This window comes from Olea europaea, chromosome 18 (genome assembly GCF_002742605.1).
Source record: "Olea europaea var. sylvestris chromosome 18, O_europaea_v1, whole genome shotgun sequence".
In the NCBI taxonomy this organism is placed as follows: domain Eukaryota; kingdom Viridiplantae; phylum Streptophyta; class Magnoliopsida; order Lamiales; family Oleaceae; genus Olea; species Olea europaea.
In genome coordinates, this window is record NC_036254.1 from 26,455,037 (window position 1) to 26,477,300 (window position 22,264).

The 22,264-nt window shown below is 35.0% G+C and overlaps 2 protein-coding genes across 3 annotated transcripts; both read right to left on the reverse strand.

The window, feature by feature from the left end:
- Positions 1-2,214: 2,214 nt before the first annotated feature.
- On the reverse strand, positions 2,215-4,926 carry LOC111367995 (60S ribosomal protein L7-4-like). Of its 2 annotated transcripts, XM_022989155.1 has the most exons (7): positions 4,827-4,926; positions 4,112-4,287; positions 3,921-4,018; positions 3,773-3,830; positions 3,029-3,108; positions 2,852-2,954; positions 2,215-2,646 (listed from the first exon to the last, which is right to left on the reverse strand). In XM_022989155.1, the coding sequence occupies exons 2-7, from the start codon at positions 4,283-4,285 to the stop codon at positions 2,431-2,433; spliced, it is 729 nt and encodes a 242-aa protein (XP_022844923.1). In that variant the 5' UTR covers positions 4,286-4,287; positions 4,827-4,926; the 3' UTR covers positions 2,215-2,430. The 2 variants fall into 2 exon arrangements, with proteins under 2 accessions (XP_022844923.1, XP_022844922.1); XM_022989154.1 differs by lacking the exon at positions 4,827-4,926 and having other exon boundaries at positions 4,112-4,327.
- A 14,635-nt stretch (positions 4,927-19,561) lies between these two features.
- LOC111366551 lies at positions 19,562-20,111 on the reverse strand. Its single transcript, XM_022987287.1, has 2 exons — positions 19,858-20,111; positions 19,562-19,769 (listed from the first exon to the last, which is right to left on the reverse strand). The coding sequence occupies exons 1-2, from the start codon at positions 20,088-20,090 to the stop codon at positions 19,628-19,630; spliced, it is 375 nt and encodes a 124-aa protein (XP_022843055.1). The 5' UTR covers positions 20,091-20,111; the 3' UTR covers positions 19,562-19,627.
- Between the last annotated feature and the right edge of the window lie 2,153 nt (positions 20,112-22,264).

Sequence of the window (22,264 nt, forward strand, 5' to 3'; positions counted from 1 at the left end):
TAAGAAATGGAATATACTATAGTGAATTTAAAAGGTGTGGATATAATACATTTGGAAAAATTGAATAAAAAGACTTGTCATTGCCCATGAATTTAAATTATGAATCAGTCAATCAAACCGAGGAAATATCAACTAATGAAAAAGTGTACAAAGAGGACAACAAAGTAATTACAAAAGAACCAAAGAAATAAAACTTAATGAAGATGGAATTAATATCCATTCTTTCAACTTCATCAACTGCCTAAAAATTGAATTTGCGATTAAGCTTGAGAAGGAGGTAAAAGTCTACGTAGTTAAGTTTGAATCGGATGGAATAAGCAAGTCATATCATATTGCAAGAGGCAAGTCAAGATTTGAAAAATAAGCAAAAAGTGGAGTAAAGTCAAAATAAACAAATTAAGCAAGGCATCAAAAGCTTTCTTCAAAATTCTATGATACGATTGCCAAAGTCAAGCTCATGACTTTAAATGAGTAATTACTAGGAGGTAACCTAATTTTCTTCCCTTTTATTTATTATGCTTTCTAAAAAAAAAAAAAAGGTTGAACCCCAACCTTGAGGGTCCCCCACCGTCCCTGCCCTGGAGTATCGTGAGGGAGGTAAATCGCAGGTTATGCCTCCAAGAGTATAGGGTAGAAGGCTACTTGTACACTTGCACTTACCCAAGAGCCAAATCCATATTTCAGGATTCGAACCCTTGACGCGGCAGCCTTAAGCAAAGCTGGATTTCTCCACCCTCTCCTTTTATTTATTATGCTTTCTAGATAATAGGTTAGCTGGTTTTTATTTTTTTGTGTGCTACGTAATAATTAGGTATCTTCATTCTCATATTGCCCTATAAGTCGTGATTGTTTAAACTTAATATAAATTGTTTCATATTATCAATGATTAATTTCTCTTTACCTACTTAGGAATATGACAACTGAAAACGCACAAACCAACACAGGAAAAGGGAAATGACACACCCAAGTGAATCATTTAACTCCATTAATTTTGTTCCAAATTAGCGTCCATTAGCAGATATACATCCGAGGAGTACCAAATTTCCTTCTCTACTCTTTTATTTTACTTATTTGATGATAATTTGAGATATTAAGGGCAACGTTTGGTAGTCGAAAAAACATTGAGTTGTTATTATTATTAGTGATCGTGTGAAATTTTATTGTTTTATTATATATGAAAGATAGAAAAGATTGAATTAAAAAAAAATCAAAAAGATTTTTTTTTTTTTTTTTATTTGCTTGTTGCATGGATTAGTTAGTCTCGTCGACAATGATGTATATATTTTGAACCATGTGTTAGTTTATGAATTATGAATAAGTTGCATGTTTAGATTAATTTTTGCTTATCCATGTGAAATGTGATATTAATTGAAAAAATAAAATATTGAGCTTTTATTATTACTTTTGTGTGAAATTTTATTGTTTTATTACATCTAAAAAATATAGAAAAAATTGAATTAAAAAAAATCAGAAATATTTTCCTTTTAATTTGCTTGCTATGTGGTTTAGTTAGTTTTGCCGACAATAATGCATATATTTTGAACTGTATGTTAGTTTATGAATTATGAATAAGTTCTTTGCTTAAATTAATTTTTGCTTATTCACGTGAAATATGATATTAATTGATCATGAGAATTAAGGTTAACATCGTGAAGGAATGAGTTGGTTCATATTTTCAATAAGTTGAAATGGTGGACCGTAGGACCTAAACCCAAATAATCACTACATTATACACTTTCAAACCAAGATTATTAATGTTTGGGGGTGATTGAATTATTGTAGAAAGTCGATGAAAATTCCAAGAGTGAATTCTTGTATTAACTGTCTAAAATCAATGAAATAAAAATTAGGTGAAAATCTTAACTTATATGTTAATTTTTAATAATAAGTATTTAATGAAGGACATTGTACTAATCATTACATAAAAAGGAAAAAAAATTACGCAATTCACGAATGAAAAAGCTAAAATCACCACCCATCCCCCACCCCGCCCCGCCAAAAAAAGAAAAAAAAAAGGGAGAGATTAAGCTAGTGCATGTAACTTGAAAAAACAAATGCATAAAACAAAAAACACATTACATGTATTAATTAAGCCTCAAACACTTATTTGAGGAAATTAGACTTTTTACAAAAGATTATTAGCCTAGTTGATTCTTGAAGGTTGAAGCAATTAAACTATATGATAATCCTTACTTATTAAGATGACTTGCAATAGATACAGCACGCGCAAAGCCTTAAATTAAACATAGATACTCGTATTTATCGTAAAACAAGAATAATCTTTCAACACCATCCAAGAACACGTACTTGGGGGAAAAAAAAACTCAGCAACTTTCAGTTCAAAAACGTGCTAATGAGAGATTCCTCTAGCTTCCAATAAGAAACTAAAGAATCTCAGACTCTCCCAACACAATTAGAAGGTAACACAATCTAGTTCATTCTCCTGATAAGCTCGTTGATATAATCTTCACGGTTTCCAGCATCTCCACCCTCAACGTAGTGGTTTCTCTTCTTCTTCAGACCACCCAATGGTGCCTTAAGTTGGAATGGCCAGATAAAGTTATTGGCCTCCTTAAAATGAGGTCCAACAGTCATGATCTCATGAACAAGATCTTCCATGCAGATAATCCCATGTTTGCCAAGAACCTAAATACGATCCAAAAGTAAGCGAAAATGATATGCAAAATGCAACTAAGCCCCTGTTTAGGTGTAGATTAAAACCTAAGTTTTGTAGATTTTGCTAAAAATTGATGAAATGAGATTGAGAAGTTGGAGATCCCATAGAATGTGTAGTTAATTCACACCAAACAGGGGCCAAATATGAGCAATAGTGTTAGATTATTAGAAATACATGTTCAATGATGGAATTGTCTGTCAAAGCAATCCTCTGCTTGTTAACCTTGCCATAGCCCCTCTTGTATATCAATTCTTTCACGCTCTTCAAGTTGGGGTATCTAAAGAAAGGCAGGGGCATTTTAAACATTTGACTTGGTACTTGCAAAATTTACAAAAGTAATCAGATGTATACCCGTAAGTCACATAGGGCTCAACTCTGTGCAACATATTCAATGTTGCCTTGTTGACTTTCAGAAAAACGCCATTAAAAATCTGCTTCGGGAGAAATCAACGGATGAGAATTACAGGAGCAAAGAGTACAAAGCACAAACAAAGATACCTCACACTGAGATAAAAGGTTTTCCACGTCCAGTGCAGGTTTGACTATGAAAAGTGGATATAAAAGAGGGAAAACAATTGAGAAAACAAATTCTCAATGACTGCACTACCAGCAACCATAAATAATATGATTTCATCCAATAACATGATTCAACTTTATCCAAAACCATTATCAAATAAATGGAAATAACTTGAGAATTGATGAATATCCACTACATCAGACGCCTAAACTCTCCAACATTAAAAACATTTATAAAACCAAGTATCCTTCAGTTCAGGTGGTTGTTCACTAACAAAATGTCATCACAGTCACCACATAACAATTATGAATTTATGCAAATCCTTTCTTTAGCAAAGTTCAAGCAAGATATTCAGGCAACTGGCCAAGCAAGTTTGTTTTCAACAAGGTGCACCACAGAAAAAATAAATATTATCAGATAAACAAAACCATCTATTCCTGTAAGGTGCATGAATCAGGAATAATCCCCATAAAGGTGTAAGACTCAAAGTTATAAATGACATCTAGTAGGTGAGTGCTAGTTTTGTATAGAAATTAACAAACAAAAGCTACAACTACATAGAAGGATTTCAGAGTAACCTGTCGTAGACGCAAAAGTTGTAAAATCTTCTTCGTCTGTGGGTGCATGGCATTGATACTGGCAGTCCAAAAAGAAAACAGAAGTGAGTTACAAAGCAGGTTACATAATAAACTGAACAAAGTCAGCTAAAATAACATCAGATCATACCCACGGATTCGAATGAGAAACAGCAGCTTAGGCTCAGGGTTGACATATAATCCCCCTTTCAACCTAGCCTCACGCTTCAATTGAATTAGCTCCTTTTCCTAAAATATGAGGATTTGCACCACAATTAGAAACTTATGATTGTAAAGAATTAACATCATCAAAAACCAGCAAAAGGAAATAAACGGATACACCTGTTGCTCGTAATCCTTTGAATACTGTTTGGCTTTGTTGTAGATAAGCTTGCGTTGCTCTGCCTTCTTCTTCTTAGCAGACTCAAGCTCCTGCTTTTTGACCAATGCCCATTCCTCACTCCTCTTCTGTTTCTTAAGTACAGATTCTGGAACAATGGGCCCTCCCTTCTCCATCTCTACACCAAACATAAATAAATTCATCACCTACTCAAAAAGGGAACCCTATTCCGCTTTGCATAAAATTGCAATAACCATAAATTCCAAACTCATAAACGCATAATCACATATGAAATACTTATTCTTATATTGTTTTTAAATTTAACTTATATTTCTTTTCACCCATTTCCTGGATGTGTGGATTCGCAATTCCTAAATGGCAGAGTTAAAATCTGATTCAGCCATCTCAGATTGCAGTATTAACACACAAATGAAAACAAACTCATAAGAGCGATTGGTAGAAATACGTTTACACACATGAATACTGTATACTTATATATCAAATGCATATTTTCTGATCGTAAATCAGAATTCTTTCTATATTTATTTCATTTCTTCCAATGATGCCGGTTAGAAATTTCTAATTTCAAAGTACGTAATTATTTTAGAGATCGATTTAAAATGCAAAACTAACAAAAGCACTTGCATATTATACACTCCATATACCCATAAGCAATTTCAGATTGATTGAAGTTAAGAATTCGAGCAGTTAACTTACGGTTCTATGCGGCGGTGAAAATCAGACTCCGATACAGCTACGTATTATGGTTAAGAGTGCAGAGCGTGAAAACTAGGGTTTTGTAGTGGTTTGTTTGGGTTCCGGGCCAAAACAGACCCAACGGTCCGATTCCTATAGGGCCTTCTTCATTTTTTCATATTGAGGCCCATCAGTATACGGCATTCTAGGAATTTGGCTAAAATAGCACTTCCAAAGGCTAATTATCGACTCAAAGTACCGGTGAGTTATATTGCTTTATTTTATTTTATTTTTCCCTCCTAAATCGATTGCGATCAAGATTCTTGCCTCTAGTCGAAAAGTTGATAATATATATGTAATCCTATCACGTCACAAAATAGTTAACGTGTCGTGTAAATTGGACAAAAAGGTTAAACGTTTAACTATCGTCTTTGTAATAAGAAGAATCGTATTTGTACACATACGTTATTGACAAAATACATATATTTGTATGCATTCATTATTGACACAAATACACATATAAATAGAAGAAAATGACTTCCATTATACATGTCAACAATAGCTACAAGGAAGACGTAAAATATTTTTAAAAACAAAAAATTACATAAACTTCTAGTTAGAACAAAGGAAAACTAAGGTCCTGTCTGAGTCTCATTTTTTCTGAGAATAGATTTTGTAATAGTGATTTTTTAGGAAAATACATGATTTTTTAGTAGAAGTTTTTTTTTAATTTGCATGCGAAATTATTTTATTAAAAGATAATGCATGGTTGAAAATGAGTTTGAGGGAAAATGAATTTTAAGAGGGTGGGGGTTCAAACATGAGCTAAAAGCACTGCGTCTAATTGCCCTACTCTTGAATTGTTTAACTTAAGGGAAATTATTAGATGTGAAGAGCTATTGATAGCAATAAAAGAGTACGATAGATGTGTGACAAAAATAAAAAGTATGATACATATGTGACAAGGGAACGTATTCACTAATTATATGGATGACAAAAATACCTGTCAAACTCGATACCCGAATGGGGCAGAGATTGCCTGGTTAATCGGGTAATTGGCTTAAGTAAGGGGCGGAGAATTCTGCCCCGAGGCGCGTACGAAGAGGATACAGGTAACAAGGGGCCCTCCCTTTTTATTATTTCTTTTTTAAGAATTCAGTACTTTAAATAGAAAAATTCAATGAAATTTCATTAATTTTAATAGAATATGGCAATTAAGATTATCTAAGAAATATGATAAACAACAAAAACCTTAGTTTACCAAATATATTTTAATAATTTTACTTTTAAAAATAAATAAATTAATTAAAAAATTTAATAGCTATATTATTGTCTCACTTGAATAAACGGGGATAAATAAACTGAATTAAAAAAAAGTTAAACGAGGGCCTGCCCCCACCCTAAATGGGTAACACGACGCGGGGTGGGCGTGGGGGTGGGGGGAGTTTCCAACCTTGATTGATTATGATAAGTTGGATAAGCCTTGAGAAGACTCAAAAACCGACTCCAACAGTAAGCCTCGGATCACCAATTCAAATTCAGATTAGTTGTATCTTATAACTTCCTCCTCAGAATGAAATGGAATGGGTTTCGGACCAAATGTGAATTTTTTCTATGACCATTGCATAACTTTTCTCTATTATTATTATTTTTTTTAAAATTTCGTCCTTTATTCATAACTATTTCACTTTTTCTTGTATCATTGACGTGCATGGGTGTATTTAAACTATAGAGACATTCATTAGGAAATAAATAATCTTTTACCCTATTCTTGTGTTCTGAATATGGTATTGAAGCTTTAAGCAAACTCTTACCATTCACACTCAAAGATACCGTCTTTTTCCTTCTCTTCCGACTCCCATCTTCCATCCTAAACGTCCCTCTGTTCCACTCAATTCTCGTCCATCTTTTATACCGGGAATTTACTTAATCATGTACAGGAGAAAATAAAATAAATTTCAATTTCTACCAAGGATCTACTTTGTTTTTAGATAGAAACTGTGAAAGAATTATACATTTGTTAAATTTTACGAACTCCTTTGTTGATCTTGTAACACGAACAATCACAATCTGCAATCTACAGTTGTTTAATTGTCTAACTTCCAATGAAAATTCACACAGTGTACAAAATTGAGAGAACTAGTGTTTTCTTTCCTTATACTAGCAAAAATAATTATGCTCTCTTCTGATTTTTCCAAACCCTAGCAACCTATTAATACAAGTTCAAGTGGCTTAGCCCATCTTTTAAGTTAATCTGATCCAATGTTTAATTAATCCAATTAATTAAATTTGATTCATGAATTAATTAATCCAATTAATTAAATATGATTCATGAATTAATTAATTCGGACATATTAACCAACAATCCAATTAATTAATTATTCAGCACTTGTCAATTAATTAATTGGTAAATCTCATTCTTCTAGTTTTTCCTTTTGTGTGTAATACATTAGGTCCCCAATCACGGTATTTATTTATGTAAATTATTATTTTGATCTAATCAAAATTGATAAATTAAAAATATCCCTTTTTAATTTATCACTAATTTATATCCGTCGTCTTAGAATTACATTTAGCAATGTATTAGGACCATAAATATGACGAGAAATGTCATGTGGTATGATAAAATCAAACTTATTTGTTTATCATAGAACTATAGTCTCTTCATCAATATGACTCAGGTGGACTTGACCCATCTCTTAAGTTAATTCGGTCAAATATTTAATTAATCCAATTAATTAAAGTGAAAATTACAGGAATTAATACATTTAGAGATCTTATTTCACAAATCATATGTTAAGTTTACCATTTCAAAAATCAAATGTTTTGTTAGTCAATATATATAATTCTTCCTCATTCTTCACTCTCTCTATATAGAATCTCCTCTCCTCTCCTCCCATCCTCGCCGCTCTCTCATTGTCCCTCCCCATCGATTCACAGTAGTCGCTTATTGCTCTCTTTCCATCGATTCATAGTGGCAAGCATCGTTTGCCACTATTAACGACATTGTGCAGCGTCGTGCTTCTGTTCTCAGCAACGTCGGTGCCTAGCATCAAGGCAAGTTATGGAAAATGTTGTCTCCTTGTGTCTAGGAGATGCACCTTCTTAGTCGGCACGACTTCAGCAATACAGCCTTGGAGAAATTAAGTTTGGGTGTTGGTGGTGGTTGCGTTGGTGACACGGTTGCAATAGTCCTGTTCTATGGTCATGACTGTCCTGGTGTTGCTGTCGAAAGATGGTAGTAGTGGTTCCATCCACTGTGGTGCTGTAGTTGGGGTGTGTGTACGCGTACATACAACGGCAGTAGTGGTTGCGGCGATGGTTGTGGTGGTGATGGTAAGATGTTGGTGGAAATGGGTTTGTCGAGGTGGTTATGGATCTGGTGCGACGATGTGGTGGTGCTTTTTTGCAATGTGTTGACTTATTTGAAGTGGTGGTGGTTCTGGTGACGATGGCGGTGATGAAGCAAAAAGTAGTGGTGAGATGGTAGTCGCAAGTGTTGGTGGTGGTCCCAAATTATTTGGTTGATTGTGACTATTAAATTAATTAATCTATAACCAATAAAATAATATGTGATCAATGAAAAATATAAATTGTGATAAAAAATAATAATGTGTGACTTATACTATTTGTAATTTGTGATTGATAAATAAATTATGACTTATAAATTTTTTTATTTGTGATCGATGAATAAAATATGAGCTATAAAATTTTTGAAGTGTGACTGTAAAATAATTTGTAACGTATAAAAATTTTGATTTGTGATCGAAAAATAATATGTCATAAACTAAATCATTAATTTGTAATCTTAATATATTTAATTAATAAAATATATAATTAAATAATTAAATCATGAATAAATTTTAATAAATATCTTATTTTTGATATTTAAACATTTGTTCTTAATTTTGAAATGGGTGATATTTAATATATTAATTATGAATTTTTCGTGACAAAATCAAACTTGTTTGTTTACTATAAAATCACAATCTTTTCATCAATATGATTCGATCAATTACTAGATATGAATATGTGTCAATCTTAATTATTGACCATATCTTTAAATATGATTTGTTTAATTACTAGTTATGATTATGTATCAATTTCAATTATCGATTATATTTTTCATCTTAATTAATAGTAAGTCGAAAACTCATCTTTGACTTATGAGTATACATTAGTTAAGGATTTCATTATGAATTTAGCTGAATAAAATGTAAATAATAATCTTTTACTATCTAAGAGTGATGAATCATTTATTGATCATTAACAACCTTCATATGATTTTTGATATACCCGAACGATGTCATATTAGCGGCATTTGACAGAACAACATCAATATCATCAAAATATGACTGTCCTCATATATGACATTATGATGACATCAAGACAAAGGATCAATTTCATTACCGAACGTTAGAGATTAACCACTGACACTCTAATAATTATTCATATGGAATCTCCCAGAGGGTCTTCAATGCTTTGTTTTATAACAGAACATCTACGTGTTTATTTAAATGTCACCATACTTTAGTTTGTGAGATCAATTACTTACTTCACAAGTGAGAAAATATTACACATGATAATATATCTATAATAACAATATTCATATAGCGTTATTACTTACAACTATGAATGATTTAAGATTCAGTCATAAGTAATTTGTATTTTACAATCACAACTTTTTGTAATTAACAAATTATTAAAATTTGAATTTATGGACTCCATTATTAATTTAGCCACTGCCTAGAGCTCATTTTTAATAAGTTTATTTTTTCTTTTAATAAAAAGTGCAAAAGTTAAACCTGATTTTTAATTTGCCTTTATTGGAACATTGGAAATTGGTTGTACTCATTGACCCACACCTAGCCAAGTCTATTGACTTCATTACCTGCCCCCAGGACATATCTTCCAATGGCAAAGGGGAGGGCGGATAGAGCTCAGCGCGACAGTGTGCAGAGTCCAATTCCCCGCAAGGTGGAATTGACTTTGTTGCAAGCGGGAGTAACCATATGGATTAACAGCCTTGGTCTATCCATGTGCTCTCCACCCTGGCTCCTGAGAGACACATCCTGCGATTTACCTCCTCCACGATGGCCCAAGACAGGGTCGATGGGGACCCTTAAGGTTGGGGTTCAACCTTTTTATTGACTTCATTACCTATAGTAACATGTCAAGGGCAATTTTGTAAAATAAGGTGAATTACATGTGGAACACTCCATATAAAAGTCAAAAAGTTAGAGCTCTCGTGAACGATGCAACAATTTGAGAAGCGGGGACCACAAATCATGAAAATTGGAATGGAAAATGTGCAAATAATGGGGCCACACAGACTGTTAATTGAATATTAATGAAATAATATACATAGTAAAATTATATCAATTATATATTAAAAACATTTATGTCCAAAATTAATTGCACTTAGACCATAACATTTGCATTCTATTTAGGAAAAGATACAAGAATTTTATTTTTAGCCCCGTTTGATTCCCTATTTTGATCATAAAAATGAAAAATATGATCGTTATTTATCATATTAAATCATCATATTTAATTTTATATCTCTTGTATAAATTTCGTAACGACTATATTTTTCATTTTTTTACTTACAAAAATGAATGCTAAACGGGGCATTAATTATATCATGCACAAATATCAAAACAAAATAAAAATATGAAAATTTTGAATACCAGTGACAAAAGCTGCTGTCTATCGAAACTTGGACCCTAAAAATTCACAAAATTAAAGCTATGTATAGGAAAAAGAATGGTGCTTCAATCAAGGCTGTAGAATTCTATCAGAATACACATAAATATGAGTGGAGTGGGATTTTTGGGGGTACTTCTTTAATGAGTTGGATTTCACTTCATATTTCACATCTGACGAATTTCTATGAGAAGGCATTCTGTACATTCAGCAATTCTGTAAGAAAAATTATTGTTTTATTGTAATTTAGGATGTGTTTGTCACCCATTATTTGGGAAGAATGTATTATGAAATAGTGATAAATGTTGAAATGTATGGTTAAAAAAGAAGATTTTTTTTATTTACATGTAATATCATTTTAATAGAGAATGTGTAATTAAAAATGTGTACTGTAGAAAAAATAATAAAAAGAAATGAAAGAAAATGAATAACAAACGTGGCTTAAAGTCAAAGTCAAATTAATTTAAATTACATGTTCATAACTACAAGTAATTATCCACATACTTGTGGAACATCGCTTCTCTTCGTTGTAATTTCTCCAAAACAGACACTAAATAATAAAATAAAATATATGACATAAATAAATTATAACCTATTGACACAATTAAAGGACTCTCGACTGTCTGCCATTTTATGTCGGAGGACTCCAATAATTTCTAAGTCAATCTTGTTTTTATTCTCTTTTCTTTCATCGATATTCCTAACACTAATGTTTATATGGAGCAATGTGGGCCAATAATGAGCTGTCAACTTTTTTATTATTGTCCTCTTAGTTTATCTTTTAGCGTGAGGGAAATTTCCTGGGAATTTCATTTTGTGATTGTGATTTATAATGTTATTCATGACAAGTGACTGTAATAGTTATTCTATATGATACCTTGTTATTGAGATATTAGTTTTTTTTTTTTTTTTTTTTTTATAAGAATCATGTTATAGATTGTTCACATTATGAATCACAGTACACTCACATGCAAGGAGTGAAATCCACGATTAAAATAATTGTGGACACCACTCGCAAGAGAGGGCTGTAATTGTACAATCCTACATGGATTGTACAAACAGCAATACCCTTTTTATAATTTTGCTGCCTCAAATAATAAGGTAATGTTTTAAATAACAAGTTGCCACATAAAATGATTATTGTAGTCGATAGTCGCTAACTATTAATAATAGTATTGTTTATGTAACATGTTTTTATGAAAAATATAAATTCGATCTGCTTATAAAAGACGGATTAGGATGTCTAGTACATATTTTCTATTAGCTGTCAGAACAACACACTATCACAATCCCAAGCATACGAGGAATTTCCTAGAAACTTTGTTCCACCATTTTTTTATTGTGCATGTAACATGCTTCTGATAAAAAGTAAATTTAGATTGCTCGTGAAAAACGAATAAAGATGTTGGGTACATATTTTTCATACAGAATGAAAGAGGCTCTTGTTCGTAAGAGTGACACACTTTGAATAGAATACAGTGAAAATGAGATAGTGGATAAAAAGTAACACGATATGTTAATGCTCTAAATGTTTTAATAGATCTAGCAATGAATCCAATCGAAGCAGTGAGCAAATTAATGATTCATTAATCGACATTAAACGAGACTCAAATTGTTTATGAATCAAGAATAATTATAAAATTTTGACATTTAAATTGATAGATTACATTGACAAATATATCATCCATGTTTTGGTAAATTGCTAACATCCTTAATCTCAAAGTTGCATTAGAATTTTCTTCAAGAATATTTTAAACAAATTCTCTTTAAACTTCAAAAATCTCATAGTTGGTAGGCAATTATATTTAGGGCTTGTCTAGGAGAGCTTTTTCTCCCAATTTGAGCAATTACTTGAACGTTATTCACTACAGAATGGGTTCCAGATTGGTAGCAAAATTTGATGTTGTTTTAAATGAAATATCCAAAATGCCCGTCTTGCATGCAAAATGAATTTAATATTAAGTGTAAAAAGGTCGTTTTGACATAACATGGCCCAAAATTGCGTCTGCAATGTCTGAAATTCTGTAACAGCCGTATTATCTTGGTGAAAAGCAACGGTCCAAATTTTAGTTATCAACAGTTGAAATTGCAATTTTAAGTGCGCCGAGACAGGGGCTTAATATGATCCTAGCTACCATTCACTTATTATTCAAGCATCTAATAGAATTCATAATTCACAATTACTTAATTTTAAATTTAATCACCTAACCAAACATGCACCAATTCAGGGCCACCCCTGACTATAGGCCCCGCTTTAATGAAGTCATATTTTAACGAGAACTCCAAATTATGTAAGATTACTTGATTCATTAAAGAAAAACGAAAATTATAATTACAAAATTCTTTAAATTAGAATTATCATATGCAAACACAAGAAATTAGTACAACCTCTCTTAAAAAATATATATATAAGTCGCATAAAACTTATCACGTACATTTATGTAGCATATAAATATATCACTCCATTACTTTCTCAATATATAATTAATTTGACCCTTTATATTCCCAAACATCATTTTTCTTTTTATTAACAAGAAAGAAAAAGTCACTTTTTCTCTCTTCAAAGTCTACCATCATTATTATTATTATTATTATTATTTTGAATAATGTTATCTACACCAGTGGTGTTAGCATTAATTTACAAATTATAATGCTATAGACTCAATTAAAGGTCGAATTATGCGATTCATTTAATTGTGCCGATCATTTAATGCTCTCATGGTGGGTCTTATACTTCTTCAAAGAGTTGTTGCTAAAGTCACTGGTATTCATTTCTCTCTATTCTTGCATTTCGTTTTATTTGCCCTTTTTTTTCCACTTTTTAGTGTCAATGTAATGATTAATGTTTTAATTACACTAATGCTTCTCGATGTGTTATATAATCTGGTTTTGGCTTTTCTCGATCCACTTATTATTCATTTTTTTTCCATGTTTTACGTTTGTGCTGAGTTTAAATCTTGTATTTTGTCTTCCTGTTTTCCTGATTATGTTTAAATGTTTTTTAATTGCATTTAATTATTTTCTAAGTCAAAATTAACAATTAATTTTAATCACACATTTAATAGGACCTTCAATTTTTCAACCACACATTATTAATTTTTATCAAAATCTACTAAAACCTTATTTTAATTTGTATCAAACAAGGGCTTAATAGTTATAGGAGTCCAATATTTGAAGTTGGCATAAAACCCTCAAAATACCATAGCTGCACCAATTTTACATTTTATGTAATGAGAGCAAACAATTATATAGCCAACATAGTAGTTAAAATACGTCAAACATTTTATTAAGTACCTGTTTGACCTCCAATTTTTAAAACTCATTTTTTCCTGTAGTCATTTTTAAACGCACATTTTATTAACTTTTATTGAAGCCCATGTTTGGTCTAGATTAAAATTTTGATTAAAATCTAAGTCAAATTCAACAATTAAGTTTAATTACACATTTCATCGAATTCACAAATTTCCAACCACATATTTCATTAACTTTTATCAAAATATGCTAAAATTTGATTTTTATTAAAACCGAATAGGGACAAAATCTATTAAAAGATTTTTTTTTTTAGCAAAATCAGACATATTAAGAGCCTGTTTGATGTCCATTTTTTCAAATATTATTTTAATGAAAATTGTGTAATTAAAAATAAGAAATTTTTTTGGATTAACATGTGATATTATTTTATTAAAAATGTGTAGTTGAAAATAAGAAAGGAGAGAGAAAGAAATGCATTTGGAAAATAATAGAGACTAAACAATTAAACAAAGACTAAATCAATCACGTGACATTATTTCATAATCATTTGATAACACCTCTCAACAAATAATAAGAAGATTATGAAAACAAAACTATGTAGTTGGCTCCACCCACTCTAGTGTTGGTTAATATAGTGTATGGATAACAAGACGATAAGTTTAATAACGTACGAACGAAGTTAAACAAAGTGACAACTTGATAGAAACCGACATAGAAATGAAGAAGAATGGATGGAAAGCATCCGAAGCAAGTGATAACACTTTTTCCTTAGAATAAATTTATTACGCAACAGTGCTAACGGAGTAACCAAAACTATTTCCCAAGTTACAACATATTACTTCCTTATAGTAGATGTACTTCAAAACAACAAGGCAATAATGAATTCAACGAAATTTTTCTCTTTACAAAGAATGATTTGGATGCAAAGTTTGAGAGAGTTTTGGCAAGAATTTTTGATGCAAGACTCAAGAATATGAATTGGAATGCTTAAATGAGTTCCAAAGGGTCCCATTTACAGAAGAGAAGTGGTTGTGAATGAAGATGCACGCCCTAAAACTCAATAACTTTCAAGAAAGGACGCACCCCTCGATGTCACTAACCTGGCTCTGGTGCTCCGCTTGAGCACCAATGACACCTTTTCAGCAGAACCGATATAGCTCGCTTGGCGTTAGCATATCGCTTGAGCGACGGCCTTAGCTAAATTTTGGCATTTTCTATTCGTTTTTTTTTAACTTTGGACTGCAATTTCTTATTTATTTTGAATTAATTTCGAGATTCTAAATATACAACAATCATCTACTCAACGAATGGAAACAAATTAGTCTATTTATTTTCATAATTTGACTATCGAATCCAGTTCAAATATTTAGCCGAAATTGACACGAAAAGTCAATTTTCATAATTTTATGCTTATAATCAATTTTCATATATTTAAAAACCAATTTCCAGCCCCCCGGGGCACATCTAAGTTGGCGGAACAATCACATTGGGGGGCTCTGGAACCAAGCGTAGGGAGTTCAATTTCTGGTGGGAACCTTTGATCCAATAAAGGAGGAATTATTGGTGGATTAATCACTATGGAGGAAGGCTCCCTTTGGGAAAGGAGTAAAAGCCGTGTGGGAACCTGGGAACCAACAAGGGCACATCCCGCGATTTACCTCTCTGAGCTGCTGAGGGGCCGGAGGTTTAGCGACGAGGATATAGTCTGACGCAAGCTGGGACACCTCGTTAAAAAAAAAAAAAAAAAAACAAACCAATTTCCAACATCTAGTTAGGCCAAGTTGGACAAAAGTGTCTCACTCAACATGACTAGATGTACACGAGACATGCATGCACAATGTCTATCATGTCACATCAAGTACGAGGTCATAATAAGCTTTCTGACCAGGGTAACATGTGCCTTGGCCATCCAGGGAGACCATCATGCAGATTAATTCTGATATCAATTCAGCTAGGTATGGCAATGGGATGGGGCGCGGGGTAACCTTTTGACTTGTTTGTTGTCTCGTTTAATTTTTTTTTATATTATTAAAATTTCGAGCTATGTCATTATTAGAAAATAAAATGCAAATTTAATGGATGAATTGTCTAAAAATAAAATTATTTTTAATTTTTTCCTTCACGGGACGGGTTCAAGGCGGGACATCGTCGTCCCACCATGCCCCATGCCCGACGGGGTGGCCTCGCCCTGCCCCGCCCTGCCATCCCGTTCAGGGCGGGAACAAGGTTTGTGGAAATTTCGTACTCTTCAATTCACTGTATAGTTCTCATGGGGTACTTTTAATTTTGACCCGATCAAAGGAGCAAAATTTCAGTTTGACTTCCAAAATAATGAATATTATGATATTGGCCTCTTGTATGGTAAAAAACAAAGATACCCTTAAATGTTTTGTACAATTACAAAACCATATATTGTTGAAAGGACTATACTACCCTTTTACTTAATAATTGAAAACCAAACATTTCCCAACTTATAAAAACTTCAAAACGAGCTTCCAACACAGAAAAAACTATCATCTTTTCATCTGCTTGAACCTCAAAATTTAGAAGAACTTTGGAACGTTGAAGCTGAAATTTTTTTCACATCAATTACTTCAAATCGGTAAGTACATTTAATCATGTTTAATTTCGTTTTAAGTAAATTAGTATACGTTAAATAGAGAAATTTTATATCGACATAGATTTTTTTTTAACAGAACCTATCAAAAAAAAATTAAACGGATGTATAACTTACGTTTAAATTACGCATGCTTAATTTCGTTTTTAGAACGGTATTCTCCTACGCCAAACTGGTTTAGCTTAACAAACAGTCGGAAATAGTCTGAAACAGCCGGAAAACAGTCGGCTGTTAAATATCCAACAGCCGGCTGTTTAAAAGCCGAACGGCCGGCTGTTAGGCTATTAAACAGCCTTCGCTGCAGCTGATTTTTTGCCTTTTTCTTTCTTATAATTAATATTTGAAGTTGATTAAAATCATTTTCTCATGCAGATATGATAATCCCCGTGTGTTATTTCGGTGATTTCGAATTAAATGAAAATAATCGGTGGGAATGGAGATAGACGAGTGACATACGTGGTTGTATTGCAATTCCCGTAACAGAGAGTACACCATATTTAGAAATGTACCACGATTTGCAAAATAAGCTGAAAGTCGATCAATCTCAATACGATACGCATTTGAGATATCTATTCAACGGTTATGGGGATTCATCCATTCCGATGCCACCGGTATTTGTTACTAATGATGCTGAATTGAATTATCTATTAGAATTGAATAAAATGCATCGGACTCCAACTGTTCTTGGTGTGACTTTAATTACGAAGGATGTTATCGAAAGTGAACGTGAAGATTCGGATAGGGCGGATAACAATGATCGAGGTTTTTGGGAGACAGTGGAGATAGTTCCTGCGGATGATGTGAGTATTCCTGAGACAGTTGCTTCTGATCGTAATGTCGCTGTTACGCGCAGAATTCCGTCAACAGTTGAAGACAATGAGAACATAAACGACTTTACAAATGAGAATTTGATTGCTTTATCCCGACAGAGACACGAGCCTGGTGGGAGCTCACAGGTTGGAACAAGTGGACCGTCCTCGAATTCTTCACGTGTGGCTCCCGATGATGACGACTTGCAGGTCAGGCAACTGTTTGAAACCAAGAAAGATTTGCAGGAAGCTGTGCACCGGCTGGCATTAAAATATAACTTTAAGTTCAAGGTAAAGAAATCAAACAAGTCATTGTTGACAGTTGCTTGCGTCGAAGACAGTTGCAATTGGCGCTTAAGAGCAACTAAGATGGACACGAATGAGTGCTTCGTAATTCGCAAGTATTTACGGGAACATACTTGCGAACTGGGAATTCTTCGAAACGATCACAGGCAAGCTCGAGCATGGTTTATTGGTCGACAGATAATGCACAAGTATCAGGATCCACGGACGATCTACAGACCTTCAGACATCATTAACGACGTCCGTCGAGAGTACGGAGTGATCATGAGCTATCAGAAAGCGTGGAAGGCCAAAGAATGTGCGTTGGAGGATTTAATGGGATCGGCTGAAGAGAGCTATGCTAAATTGGCTAGGTATTGCCATAACATGGGGACAACTAATCCTGACACGGCATTTTTTATTGAGATGGGGGGTGATAATTGTTTTAAGTATTTCTTCATGGCTCTTGAACAATGTATTCGGGGTTTTCGAAATGCAATGCGACCCGTAATTCTAGTTGATGGTACGACTCTGGAAGCTAAATATCAAGGTAAATTAATTATTGCTACATGTCAAGATGCCAACATCCAAATTTACCCTATTGCATTCGACATAGTCGACAGCGAGAATGATCTGTCTATGCGTTAGTTCTTTTCTAAACTGAGGGAAGTGATTGGGGAAGTCGAAGACCTTGCCTTTGTAACCGATCGAGGATAGTCTATAATAAACGGTATCGCTGAAGTATTTCCCGAGGCACATCACGGGTATTGCATGTATCATATACAAGGTAATTTGAAGACTAGGTATCGGGGCACAGGCATCGTTTCATTATTCAGGAGAGCAGCCGAAGCTTACAGTGCTGAAGAGTGTAATAAGTTCATGCTCGAGATAGGAAGTAAATCATTACCGGCGTTGGAGTATCTGACGAAGATGGGGATCGAACATTGGGCGCGGGCATACTTTTCAGGACGTCGATACAACATAATGACGTCGAATAACGCGGAGTCTCTCAATGCATTGTTTAAGAAGGATCGAGAGTTACCAATTCTCGCAATGATTGAGAACATTTGTAACAAGCTACAACAGTGGTTTCATGACCGACGTGCGGCATCAGAGAGTTGCACTAGCGTGCTGGCTCCAGCTCAAGAGGAGAAACTGTTTAAGGCGACAGAGGTGCGAGGAAGTTGAATGTGGAAGCACTAGATGAGTTTCGCTTCTCCGTGCAATGTGCACGTAATACGGCATATATGGTGGACTTGACTGATAACACGTGCACTTGTACGAGATTTCAGTTAGAGAGTTTTCCATGTGAGCATGCTGTTGCGGTGGCCATGTATCGAGGCTTTGCTGTGAGAACGTTGTGCTCTTTGTATTATACGACTGAGTCTTGGAGAACAGCATATGCTGAGACTATATTTCCTCTACTGAATGAAGCCGAGTGGGAAGTTCCCGAACACATTCTCCCATTTCATAATTTGTTACCACCAGCAGTTGAATCGCGTGGTCCTGGACGTCCAAGTACATCTAGAATACCATCTACCGGAGAGTTTCCTCGACCGCGTAGGTGTGGTCGGTGCAAAGCCGTAGGGCATACTCGACAATTTTGTACCAGTCAAATTCCCTTAAATGACGACTAGACAGGTACGTGAAATGAATAATATTTCCTTTTACTATACACTGTTCAATATTTGTTATTTATAAATCTTTAATATGCAAAAAATAGTTCCGCACTCGGCATACGGGTAAAATAACAAAAAATAATTAAATTTCCAATTTGAATGTTATATTACATTGAACACAAATTTACAATTATTTCAAAATTACCAAAATAATGAAATTTTCAATTTGAATGTTATATACATTGAACACAAATTTACAATTATTTCAAAATAACAAAAAATAATGAAATTTCCAATTTGAATGTTATATACATTGAACACAAATTTACAATTATTTCAAAATAACAAAAAATAATGAAATTTCCAATTTGAATGTTATATACATTGAACACAAATTTACAATTATTTCAAAATAACAAAAAATAATGAAATTTCCAATTTGAATGTTATATACATTGAACAAAAATTTACAATTATTTCATAATTACAAAAATAATTAAATTTACAATTGAAATGTTACATATGTATAACTGAAATTTATGGGTCAGCATTAAATTCGAACAAATCACATGCTAGCTTCTTTCTCCAGTTCTGTATCCACGACTGGTTGATTTCATCAACCTTATGTCCTATACTTAAAAATTCAACGTACTTAATGACAAATATGCCACAGTCGCCGCTGCAATTGAACAAGAATGAATCAGTTTAGTACTGTGTAAATAAAAACTAAATCTGAAAGATGAAAACAACAACGTTCAAACACTTACCTTACGGACTGTCGCGCTGTAGTCGTGTTCCGAACGATCCGCAATCTGTCATGTACATTTATCCCCGCTCGTCTGGCCATCATAGGAACAATGATAGCCATGGACTCCAGATTTTGCTCCAATTGGCCTTGTATCAAACATGAATGATCTGGGTCGTACACATATATAGTCGAGTCAGCAAAAACGATCTCTAGCGTAACATAATGTTTATTGATGCACGCTGGAATGTACATATGTGTACAACCCTCCCATGATTTTCCCCGACACTTAGTGACAGTCCTATCAGCCACTCGAGCGTATATTCTGGCACCATGTACTCGTTACCCATATGTGCGAGCGACTGATACTCTATGGTAACGGCACCCAGGAACTCGGTGTTTAATATGACTCGACCATGGACATTAAATGATTTTGGATGTCTTTGAGCTCGATCTCGCAGCAAGTCCATGGCCAAGTCGATGTGCTGCAGCAGGAAACACCGAAAAAGTATGAGTTATTCATTTAATAAACACAAGGTCACATATACATAAAAAACACGAAATGAATAGTTCACTTACATCGTCGGCGAGCCAAGCTCCCGCAGTGGTGATATCGTGGAACCACTTGTAAGGGTCCGAGATAGTCCTTTGTCTTATCGTGCGGCTAGCTCTGTAAAAAACAGGGAAATATTAAAATAAGCGTAGACGAGTTAGCGTACAGTGCTTTATTAAAATCATACAATACTAACCCGGGGATAATTCTCCTCCACTCTGTCTCGAACGCTTTCCACTTGGCATTGTCCACCTCTCTGAATAAGTTCGGGTACGTCCCATCGATAAACGTCCTCCTCTTGGCCTCAGCCGTGAAGGGGGAAACAACATACTGTGACGGTACTCTCAATCTCTTGCCGACCACCTGCTCCGTCTCATCAACAGCATGTCTCTTACCCTCAATCACGCCGGGCGTCCTCTCGACCTCCGGGGCCACCTCCTCCTCCCCCTCCCCCTCCGTCACCACCACCTCTGCCCCTCCCGTCGGGGCCTCCCCCTCCGTCGCCACCTCCTCCGCCCCTCCCGTCGGGGCCACCCCCTCCGTAGTCCCCTCTTCCATCCCAATTGGAGCCACCCCCTCTATAGACAACCACAAGGACTCCAATGTCTCATCACGTCAAAAATGTGGGTGATCCCCCTCTCCATCACCATCTCTGCCACCCTCTCGATCATGGTCTCCGCCATCCCCTCTGTCCCCCCATCGTCTGCCGGCTAAATCTCCCCTAAGCGCCGCTACTGTATCCTGAAGGTCGACAACGGAAGACTGTAGTATTCCAACATCATGGGATAGATCGTCAACCCTCCCTGTCAACTCTCGTCCCATATCGTCGACCCTCCCTGTCATATAGTCAACCTTCCCTGCCAGATCGTCGACCCTCCCTGTCAACTCTCGTCCCAGATCATCGACCCTCTCCGTCAAATCTCGTCGTAGTGCGCCGACCTCCTCCGCTATAAATCCAATCAAACGGGCATACAAATCATCACTGTGCCCCGGAGACACATGGTGGAAGTGTCTGGACGGAGGTGATGCCAATGGCGGCGGCGATGGCCCTGGCAGAGGTGATGCCACTAGCGGCGGTGATGCCCTCGACGGAGGTGATGCCAATGGCGGGGACGATACTCTCGGCGGAGATGATGCCAATGGTGGCGGCGATGGCCCCGGCGGAGGTGATCATCGATCAGCTGGACCGCCCTCCTACATAAATAAAATGAAAAATTATTCAATAAATTATTCAATAAATTTATACGTCGATCATATTCAATAAATTATATTTCATTCACATACCCAATCTCAGTCCAAACTCGGATCAGGCATCTCCTCGTCTGGGGTGTGCGGAACGCCTAAATCCCGCACAAGACCCCGAGCCTCCTCTTCCATCGATGGCATCAACTCAGGTATGACTTTAAACTGACATATTGACATTTCAACTATTTAACGATCATGTAAACAAAATTTTAAACTACGTATAATATAAATCACAAATGCATAATACTTACCTGAGGATCGTCGATGAGGGTCGATAACTGCTTCCCGGTGGGACATCCCTCCGCTCGCGATGATCTCCAATGATGCATCCGAGGGCAGCGTGTCTCCCCTCGCTGTGCAAAGCGAGCCCCCAGTACAGGAACTGTCTCATACACCCAAATCTGTAACACATACACTTATTAAGCATCAATGTAATACACTAAAACTTTAACTTTGATTATATTAAACATTTACCTGCACTGCTAACGGCAATCCATATGTATCGTATTTACGCATCGACCCCCTGGGCCTCGAGTGCGATCTGGTGAACACATTTACGGTGTCTTCGTAGCATCTTCGGCCCCACGGATAGTTGTTGAACGCATCGATGTCGTCAACAACTTGCAGATGA

Excerpts from the sequence above, each read along its gene's own strand:
- LOC111367995 (XM_022989154.1), bottom strand. The coding sequence starts at position 4,312 with ATGAATTTATTTATGTTTGGTGTAGAGATGGAGAAGGGAGGGCCCATT. Across the intron at positions 4,019-4,111 it reads CAAAGGATTACGAGCAACAG|GAAAAGGAGCTAATTCAATT; the intron begins GTGTATCCGTTT and ends CTCATATTTTAG. Across the intron at positions 3,831-3,920 it reads TTTCTCATTCGAATCCGTGG|TATCAATGCCATGCACCCAC; the intron begins GTATGATCTGAT and ends TTGGACTGCCAG.
- LOC111366551 (XM_022987287.1), bottom strand. The coding sequence starts at position 20,090 with ATGTACATTCCAGCGTGCATCAATAAACATTATGTTACGCTAGAGATC. Across the intron at positions 19,770-19,857 it reads ACAGCGCGACAGTCCGTAAG|CGGCGACTGTGGCATATTTG; the intron begins GTAAGTGTTTGA and ends GTTCAATTGCAG.